Genomic DNA, 11,179 nt, shown 5'->3' on the forward strand with positions numbered 1-11,179 from the left:
CATTCTCGCTGGTAACCTTTTAAGCCTCATTTTCAAAACAAGTCGCAGCTTTTTCTTATCAGATTGATTGTTTCTTTCAATACTGGCATATAATTACATAGAATTTTTATCAGATAGTTCAGTTTTATGTCTAAGGCCATTTTCGGTAATAAAGTTAATTAGGATGCAATCACAGTGCTTACCCGAAGCCGAAAATATAGAAAAGGTAAAGTCAAGGGTTAAATTCATCAATTCTAACGAGAATGCATTAGCAAAGTAAAGCACTGCAGTTTTACATAATTTCTGAGTAAGCTATTCGCACGAATTGAAATATTTCTTGCATTTAAACTTGTGTTCCAAATTAAGATTTAACTTGAAATTAATGTAGATAATTACTGAGAGCATTAGATTTTTGTAGAGTAGTTTACGTGAGATGAGATCGCTTGGGGTCACGTGATATAAACCGGCGAATCAGAATGTTGAACCGTGAAAGCATAGTAAATTCTTAAATTAATGTGTTTTTACAAATTTATTGTCTTTATTTATTGGCTTTTTATAAAATTTTAAGCGATATTAAAATGTTTATGTCTTCAAAAAAAGAATTCTTAGAACTAACATTTTTTTAACATTTTTTATGTGTATACTGTATGTTGTCGCCAATAAAGACTACTTGGCGAGATTTGCGCCGGCGAAACGGAAAAGTACCCTGATTTGTTATTCACATAAACCCAAAACCAGCGCCAGGGGTCGGATGGCCACACAGACTTGGAGAATTTAGGACCCACAGAGACTGCATCAAGGCAGTAAGATATCCGGCGCCGGCCCTCAGTAAGGCTTAAATGCATGTGGGAATTTATTTATTCAGAACTATAATAAGCCTTAAGGACGTGCAAGAAATAGACATAAGTATAATATATAACAAAACTAATATAATTCAGGCATAATTGTCTCAGCGCGCAATAGAAGAAAGATAAAATTTAACGGAACAATTTGTCGTTAGTCGCCAAGCTCATGATGCATAGCCAAATATGTACAGTGAAGGATAGCTAAATTTGATGATGATAGCCACTAATTTTCAAGGTTTTCAGATATAGCAAAACGGTAAAAGTTTACAATTGGGTGCCCCTTGTTTATTGGCGATTCTTTCTTGACGCCAAGATCAACGCCAGGAAGACACAATTTCAAGATGGCCGCTACAAAAACCATGATAAGGTTAGGTTTGGTTAAGTAATTTAATTATGGCAAAGTCTCGAGGGCTATCTGCCTAAGGGGAGGGATGCCTTCATGGAGGACTTTCTAAGGAAAACTGGCTCGTATACACGTTACACATGGGGAAAACGACGAAAACACACATGCAGCCAGCCCGTTCGTGGGATTTGAACCTCGGATCGAACTACCAGTGTTCAGCGACTCTACCGCTCGGCCGCTGGTTGGCCAAAACCAAAATAAGAAGTCAAAGAGCTGCACAAGATCTGTGTCCATGTACACATCGATCTGTTTTTACTTGAAAAAACATCCTAAAATTGCACAAACTAAACATTGCGCACTGCCTTAAATATGTCCATGTACACATCAATCTATTTTCATTTAAATAAAATCGGGAAGTTAAAACAAAGTTTAAACTATCGTGGTAACCAGAAGTGAGGTTTCACGGCCAAAATTTTAAAAAAATTGTCGCCAATCGAAGGGGCACCCAATTCTACACTAGAGCCAGGAAAACAAAGGTAAAATTTTCCAATTAACGGATTTTATAAAGAAATGTGGATAAGGTGTAAAAAATGAGGATGATATAAAAGAAGTTTTTCAGGTTGATCTTTGGATTATGGTAACTTGGCGAAAATTTGGTGACCAACTCTGCTACAGCAACCCTCTATTTTTTTTTTTCCCGCCGCCATTTTGTCTTCACGAAGTAAAGACATGTTTCTTTTCTTATTATTTACTCAACACTTTTTCCAACAATCTACTAGCCGAATTACACTTATGCTAGAAATTTTATGTAACAAAACTGCTTAATCATGACAAATATTAACTGCAAAATTGGGAAAACGTGCACAATCGCAAACTCCTTGCGCGTTTTTCAGAATAGCACATACATATAAACCATTTACACGTCGACTTATTTTTACTTAAAAAAACATCCCAGAATTGCACAAAAATGGCATTGCGCACACTCTTCACTATATCCATGTACACTGCTTTTTTGTCATAAATTAGAAAATTTCACGAAAATGCATTAAAATTTTGTGAATCTTTAAATCCGGTAAAAAGCACATATATGAAATTACCTGATCGTGAAAAAGTATATACCCTTTCCAAGAATGAACATTTCCACGTATAAAATAAATAAAATATCCAAAAGCTTTTACCTCTAAATTATCTATTATATTATGAACGTCACCAACGAATTTATACGCAAACATTAAAAATAGTTACAAATACTTAGTGTCAAATATTTAAATTATTTTCATACACGTTTACTTCAACTGAAACGTATACCAAATTCCTACAAACATAAAAGTCACAAAATAACTATCATTTAATTAAAATATAACTAAACCATGTACACGTCGACTTATTTTTACTTAAAAAAAATCCCAGAATTGCACAAAAATGGCATTGCGCACACCCTTCACTATATACACGTACACTGCTTTTTTCTCATAAATTAGAAAAATTTCACGAAAATGCATGAAAATTTTGTGAATCTTTAAATTTGGTAAAAAGGACATATATGAAATTACCTGATCGCGAAAAAGTATATACCAAGGATAGACATTTGCACGTATAAAATAAATAAAATATCCAAAAACTTTTACCTCTAAATTATCTATTATAAACATCACCAATGAATTTATAACAAAACATTAAAAATGATTACAAATAGTTAGTGTCAAATACTTAAATTCTTTCCATGCACATTTACTTCTACTCAAACATATTCCAAAATACTACAAACATATAACTCTCAAAATCACGATCATTAAATTAAAATATAATTAAATTAAAAAACACTACTTGAAATATAAATAAGCACATACATTAAATTAATAAAAATTAGCTTACAATCCTAATTACTTTAAACTAAATCAGTGCTAATAACAATTTTCCAATAATACCATATTAATTTATTTACTCCTTACAGTTAGAACAATGCATAAAAATAATAACTTCAAATAATTAAAAATACTAACTTACCTAATCTTCTACAGAATCTTGAGTGCATGGCGGATCACAAAATGTCCATTTTCACCAGGTTTCTTGCACCGCCATTCAAACTATCTGTAATATCCTTCCTTTCACACAATCTCATTTCATTCCCACATATTGGACATTCATACTTATCCGCAATTAAGCAATTCTTTTCAATTACACATAAACGTAATAAAAATTTCGGATTTACTTTATATACGGCCATGGAATCCAAATATTAAACAACACTGTTTCACAGAACATAGAATGAAACTACTCCTATAAAGTACAGCAGATATTTTTACAATATACCCCCTTCTCCGATTAAAGACACAGTCATTCGTCCATTAATGTCACATGACATATCTCATGATCTCTCATTTCTCTCACACAAAATAATGCGTAATCGGAACTGAAAACTTTTCACATTATTCCCAAAGTCCTAGGTAGTAACCTTTATCGCCTCCAAAATGTCGCCAAACTACCTGTTACCATATTTCAAAGATCAGCTGTTTTTCATTGTGATGACAATGCAGTAAAAGTATAGTTTAGGGTACCCCTTGGCGAAACTTGGTGGTACATGGATACCCATGTTTCTTTTCTTTTTATCTACTGAACAGTTCTTCCAACAATCTAATAGCCAAATTACACTTATGCTAGAAATTTTATCTAACAAAACTGCTTAATCATGACAAATATTCACTGCAAAATTGGGAAAAAGTGCACAATACCATACTCCTTACGCGTTTTTCAAAATAACACATACACATAAACCATGTACACGTCGACTTATTTTTACTTAAAAAAACATCCCAGAATTACACAAAAATGGCATTGTGCACACTCTTAACTATATCCATGTACACTACTTTTTTCTCATAAATTAGAAAAATTTCACAAAAATACATGACAATTTTCTGAATCTTTAAACCCGGTAAAAAGAACATATATGAAATTACCTGATAGCGAAAAAGTATATACCCTTTCCAAACATGAACATTTCCACGTATAAAATAAATAAAATATCCAAAAACTTTTACCTCTAAATTAAGGAACACTGTTTAACACAACACAGAATAAAGCCAAATACAAAATTTCCAGATTTTTTCCCCCCTTTTCCGATTAAAGAACCGTAATTCGTCCATTAATATCACATGACATATCCCACGATCTCTCATTTCCCTCAGACAAAATAATGCGTAATCGGAACTGAGTACTGCTCACATTATTACCAAAGTCCCAGGTAGTAACCTTTATCACCTGCAAAATGTCGCTAAACTACCAGTTACCATATTCTAAAGATCAGCCGAATAATGGTCAACTTAACTGTGATATGAAGGAAATACGATCAGCCTATTTTTGAACTTATACTTTACATCTGGATTTATTATAAAATGAAGACTAAGAAAACGCATAATTCAAGGAAACTAACATTTTATACTTTTAGTTTCGCACATTTAAATATTCTGGCACTTTTTTAGGAAACTACACATATTAGATTACATTTGGATATCAAACATTTTACTTTACTTGTATACTGAATTTCTATGTACAAATGGATCACGAATATAAATATTTTCGCTCTAGTGTAGAATTGAGTGCCCCTTCGCTTCGCGACAATTTTTTAAAAATTTTGGCGATGAAACCTCACTTCTGGTTACCATGATAGTTTTAACTTTGTTTTAGCTTCCTGATTTTATTTAAATGTATGAAAAAAATATATATAAGTGAATACATACAAAGCAAGCCTTTTGAAGCGTTCTTCTTCATCAACCGCTTCCATATCCATTCAAGTCTCGGAACTTTTAAAAACCAAAGCACACAGTAAACTACGCATTTGTTCTTTGGCGCTACCAGAACCAGCGAATCAGCTTTACGTTGCAACGCAGTGTTGCCAAATCGCGCAATTTTTGACAAAACTATGCTGCCAAAATTCATGTTCTTGGGTTTTTGGGAAATTTTCGCTGCTCTTTCTTAAACCCACATATGTTAAAATAACTTTTCTATTAAAATTAATTTATAATAAAAAGATTTTGCCCCCCCAGATGGTATAGTGTTTAGGAGCCACTCGAATTTTTCATTATTTAATTTCTTCAAATATAATGCAAGACTCTAACATTTGGTGGCAACAGTTTGAAAAGTGAAACGGACATTTATAGTGATTCAACGCAAAATCGCAAAACGAAAACAATTGTCCTTAAGCCCCTTTGGATTAATAATTTAATAAGTTCATTATAAGGTAGAATTTTTATGGCAACAGTGATGTTTTGTTTACATATGCTTTTCTGTCTCAGCGTGATAACGCACGGGCTATTCCTTTATATATATATATATATATATATATATATATATGTTTAGAATTCTAAATAAAGAGGTTTGTTGTTAATTAAAAAGGTTTTCTTTGCGAAATATATTTCCATTCGTCCGAAGTTATTAAAATAAGTTCAGAAATTGATTAATTTGAAACAGGAACAAAGGCGGGAGCCCACTTATTTGTTGCCTCCATAATAAATTAACCACCGCTTCTGGTTTTAGCAGTGGTCAACGTCTAATGACGGATTGGACCCGACATTGGAGTAACATAACAACTATTTTAGCAACTTAACAACTTAAACCCTACATACAGCAGGTCCTAAGGTCATACAGTAGCTACGACGGAAATGAGCACCTCTATTTGGTGTTGTTCTGTTATCAGGACCGAATTCAGATATAGCTGAAAGCTGACGATATAATGAAAAACTGAGAGCGTAGACAGACAGACGTGTTGTTTGGCACCCACTATAAGTCTTTCTGGCCACAGGAGGAAAAATCAAGTTTAGGTGCGAACACGGAGGTTAGATAGATGGAGTAAGGCAAAAAGAGCATATATTCAGAATTTCCAATATACAATCTTGTACGCTGGAGATCAAAATGTCCCCCCCCCCCCGTATAGAGTATTGCCATTGCTTTCTTTGAAATCATTGAGTTTGTGAATCAAAAATCCGTTAAAGTTTTACAAAATATGAAGTAGATAATAAAAAAATTCCAAATTTGGGCCTCCAGATGTCCATATTCGAGTGGAGGACTACGCTATTCAAAATTTGATGTCTGTAGGTACCATTCTTTTTTCACAGTACGAGAAACATGCAGATTCCTCATTATTTAATTTCTTTGAATGTAATACAAGGCCTTGGGCAAATTTTGGGGCAAAAATTCGAAAAGTGAAACACCGTTTATAGTGAACCAACGCAAAATGCCAAAATGAAATTAATAGCCCTTCTGGGCAAATTGCCCCTTTGGTCTAAAAAATATATATATGTGTAAGAATATTTGGCAGTTTTCGGATATTTGGAATATTTGGCAGTTTTCGCTCTTGGCGACCTGTCTACGGCGGCCGGTGGGGGAGATCACCGCCAAACCCGGCTACCGACCCCGACAACTTTCTGCTGACGTTTAGGTTACTGTAAGGCTCTATAGGAACCTTAGGTTACTGTAGAATCCGGAGTAACGGGAGGGATTTAGGGAAAACTTCTGAGGGCTCATATTGAAGGTCACGTGACCATTTTACTTCGCTTCTGCTGCGTGGATAACGTGACCATTTTACCATATGCGCAATAGGCATATTTTCAGCATGGTAACCTTCGTCGCTTGGCCGAACGAAGAACATCTATGTATGTTTGGCTTGGCGATGATTTGAGATTTCTATGATTCGTAAGTCAAGTCAAAGAATTGAGTGAAGTGTTGTGGAATGCGTGAAATTCCGTCACTTTGTGCCCAATTATGCGAGCATTTCTTTGCTAGGTGCTTAAAAAAACATACGGGGTGCGCATTGTGCACAAATATATGAGAATTTATTTACTGGGGACTTAAAAACCGTATAGGGAAATAGACGTTATCTTTTTTTCGCTTGTGTTGATGATGTTTTCGAGTTGCCTAAATTAATGTTGTAGCAATTACATGTGTTTTTGTATCATGCAATAATCAGTTAACCGTATTTTACATTTATTTCCAAATGTATTTTTGTTTTATATTTCATCTTATATTATTTGTTTTATATTTCATCTTATATTATACCGTTATCAACATTTTTTTTTTAAATTCATGCTTTCCTTAAAGGCATGTCTCATCCTAAGCAAATAACTCTCCAGTCCTTTGACATAATCAATTAATTTAACCTCATTTTACAATTTTTTTATTTCATATTTACAGGTATCATAAAAGATCTTGGCAAATAATTCTTGAGAGCTTAACATAATTAATTTAATCTCATTTATCATAAAAGTTCATCTTTTAACAGGCATTCAGCAAAATAACATACTGTGGTCCTTTCTTTTCATATTGATTACATTATCTTACCTTAGTAGTAATTCAAAAAGTATAGGTATTACTTTCAGGTAAAGAAGTTGTTAACAAAAAATTAGCAATGAGTTAAAATAAATTTCTGGTGATTCAACATACCTCATTCAGTCGTGTTTTTCACTAGTGTGAAATTTCTTTAAAAATTCTTTGTTATTTTTAATGGCATCGAAAAATTCACTGCAGTTTTTGTTCACTATTAATGTTGCAGCTTACTACAACCTTTGGTTCAGCCATTTTACTTCTTTCTGCAAACCATATCACGTTCATTAATGAGAATACTCTTTGGACTGGTGTGGATGTGTTTGGCATCCTTGGAAATGTATTCTATTATTTGAATGGAACTGAGCAATGAAGTGTATTTTTCAATGAAACGACTGAAAACATGTATCCATAAATATGCATTTTATAATTGGCTCACCAAAAAGCTTTTGAAATCATTAATTCTTCGAAAAATAGATCCGTGTTAATTGTATAATGTGCGACATTTTCATTAATTTTTTTTAATCTGAAGCTTCAGTTTGATATCGTGTTAATTCACTGTTGTTTATATAAATAAAAGAGTCAGCTCCGCCAAAACTGTTGTCTCATAGCTCAGTGTAAGCAAAACATCTATCATAAAATGTAAACTTTTGTACGATTAATAATTCATCATTTTGTAGTATTCTAAAATTCTACATTTCAATTTCATTGGCAATATCAGTTGCAGTTGCTTTTGTACTTTCCTTAATAGATAATTTTGTTAAATAATTTAAGTTGCCTTTGCACAAACCACAAATAGTACATTTCACTACAATCATTGTCATCTCTGCAAGGTGTTCTTGTGAAATAAAATAAGATTTCAGTCCTTTGTAGATTTCAAGAATTTTGCAATAGTTGGAAGTAGTAAAAGAAAACGGTTGTTGTTATGTTGAAGATCCTTTTTCACATTCTATATCTACAAATTCGCAGAACTCTTTAGTTATAGTGACTCAAACCATACAAATGTGGAAATACATTTGTTTACTTTATTAAACATTTCTTTCAATGTAAGTTGTTTAAGTTGCTTCGTTTCATGTGACTATACTTTCTCTTTAATTCTATTAAACAGACATAATTTCTTGTTTAGTTACAAAGTTCCGCTGTTCAAGTCCTATAATTGCTGTCAATAATTGCTGTCTATAATTTTCGTTTTCAATAAACTCTGCGTCACTTTCTTCACTATCGGAAACGAATTATAATGACGTCGAACTTTATTTAAATCATATCAAAGACGGAGTACATCGAGATGAAATACTACATTTAGTAGGGAATTATAAGCCAAATAAAATGAAAACATCTGCCCTGAAGATAAGGATAGTGCTGACAGATCAACTTCCAATTCATTGCGCGCCGCGTCGTTTCCCTCCCACAGCAGAGTAGAGTGAAATTGATAAACATATTTCGGAATGATTAGATAATCAAAGGATATGCCTTTATCCATTTTTTGCAGCAATTCCACTTTCTGTTCCACTTCTGTTAATGGATTTCGAAACGTACTTTCGCTTTGTAGATTCTTTACATATTAGTAAATATATATCGGAAATTCTATTTGACATAATCGAAAGTTCAAGCTTACTTTTATAAAATTGCTCTAACAGTCTGCAAAAAATAATAAGCCGGATCCAATTCGAAGATTAAGGAACAACGCAATCTGCAACATTAACTGAATTAGATAATTTATACCGTCCGTTATACATTAAACGCGCATGCGCACACTCATATTCGTAGCCGTAAAGGTCTTACGCGCACGCGTAAACGCAATTCTGCCTTTGTAGATGTTACCTTCCATACTAATGACGCTAAATATAAAAAAATCAGTAACACCATAACTAACTTCAAACTTCTTATTCAGGCTTAACTTCTGCAACGTGGAATTTAGTGGAATAACATGTCTTCAGCTGATCTGATGATGCATCGCCAATCCTGTATAACGGACAGCAGCCAATAACGCCACCGAAGCTTGTCACTGCGCATGCGTGAAGCAAGTTCACTGCTAGGGCGAGACGCTACTAATAAATAATAATGTTAAATGCGAATTAAAACGGATAATTAAATAAATGCTAAATTATTAATGCAAATAGACGAATTCTAATACATACATTGTTCGGAATTGGAGTTTCAATAAAAGAAGATAAAAACGGATAATTAAATATAATAACAAGATTAATTATTCTTACATATATTGTTCGGAATTGGAGTTTCAATAAAAGAAGATTAAAACGGATAGTTAAATATAATAATAAGATTATTTTTATATGTTTTTCTCTTTTGCTTTTCAATTTTATTTTTAGAATTAAAACGGATAATTAAATAAATGATAAATAAATTATTAATGTAAATGTAAAAAAATTACCCCAACTGAGTGCAAAAAAATTGCTCCAACTAGAGTGCAAAAAAAATTGCTGGGGTGGGAAAAAATTGCCCAAACTAGGGTGCAAAAAAGGGTGCAAAAAATTGCCCCAAGTAAGGTGGAAAAAATTGCCCGAACTGGGGTGGAAAAAAATTGCCCCAACTGGGGTGGAAAAAAAATTGTCCAACTGGGGGTGGGAAAAAAATTGCCCCAACTAGGGTGGGAAAAAATTTCCCCAACTGGGGGTGGGAAAAATTGCCCCAACTAGGGTGGGAAAAAATTTCCCCAACTGGGGGTGGGAAAAATTGCCCCAACTGGGGTGGGAAAAAATTGCCCCAACTGGGGTGGGAAAAAATTGCCCCAACTAGGGTGGGAAAAAATTGCCCCAACTGGGGTGGGAAAAAATTGCCCCAACTAGTTATCTAGACCCGAAGACATACATAAAACCGCGTTTATAACAAAATCGGGCACTTATGCATTTTTACGCATGTCCTTTGGGTTGTGTAGGGCCCCATCAACATTCCAGAGAGCTATGGACATTGTTCTAAAGCTTGTCCTAGGAAAATCGACTTTAATCTATCTAGATGATATAATTATAAAGAGTAGTATCTTGGAACAACATATTAAAGATCTAGAAGAAGTTTTTAAATTATTAAAAGAGGCCGGTCTTACAATTAACGCCTTAAAATGCAAGTTCGCAACTAAAGACTTAAATATCTGTGTTAAAAATTTCGCAAAAGAGTATAGAAACTCAAGATTCAAAAATAAAAGCAATCAAGAATTTCCCACCTCCCAACACCGCCAAGAAAATTTCTTCTTTCCTTGGGTTATGTTCTTATTATCGGCCATTCATAAAAGATTTTGCTAATATTGTTGAACCCTTGTTAGTAATTAAAAGAAAGAAAAGTAAATTCATGTGGACAGCAGAAGCAAATACCGCATTCGAAAGGTTAAAAGAAGCGCTTATCAATGCCCCTGTTTTGAAATTCCCGGAGGGGGACGAAAACCTGGAAATTGCAGCAGATGCGTCGGACTATGGTGTGGGTGTGGTTCTTATGCAAAATGGCCATCCTTTGGCAATTTTTAGTAAAACGTTGAATCATACACAAAGGAATTATACAGCTACAGAGAGAGAAACATTAGCCGTATTAATGGCTGTACACAAATTTCGAGTTTATTTCGGCAAAGCGCCTGTAACAGTCTTTTCGAATCATGCGGCTGTTGGTAGACTTTACTCGGGGAAAAACCTAACGCCCAGGTTAATAAGATGGGCTTTAAAACTCCAAGAATATAATCTCATAATCA

General features: G+C 33.8%; 1 protein-coding gene across 4 annotated transcripts in view; it reads right to left on the reverse strand.

Annotated features, from left to right (window-relative positions):
- The window catches only part of LOC146996651 (uncharacterized), a 60,625-nt gene extending 55,561 nt beyond the window's left edge, over positions 1–5,064 (reverse strand). For 3 of the 4 annotated variants that reach the window (XM_085818010.1, XM_085818009.1, XM_085818008.1), the window contains exon 1: positions 4,908–5,064. In XM_085818010.1, the coding sequence (XP_085674136.1) occupies positions 4,908–4,957 (50 nt within the window). In that variant the 5' untranslated portion in view covers positions 4,958–5,064. The remainder of the gene's footprint in view (positions 1–4,907) is intronic. The other variant, XM_085818007.1, reaches the window with a different exon arrangement.
- Positions 5,065–11,179: the final 6,115 nt, after the last annotated feature.

The sequence above is a fragment of the Stegodyphus dumicola genome, chromosome 6 (assembly GCF_044657685.1).
Source record: "Stegodyphus dumicola isolate Sdum_Otavi_A_Nest chromosome 6, ASM4465768v1".
Taxonomy (NCBI): domain Eukaryota; kingdom Metazoa; phylum Arthropoda; class Arachnida; order Araneae; family Eresidae; genus Stegodyphus; species Stegodyphus dumicola.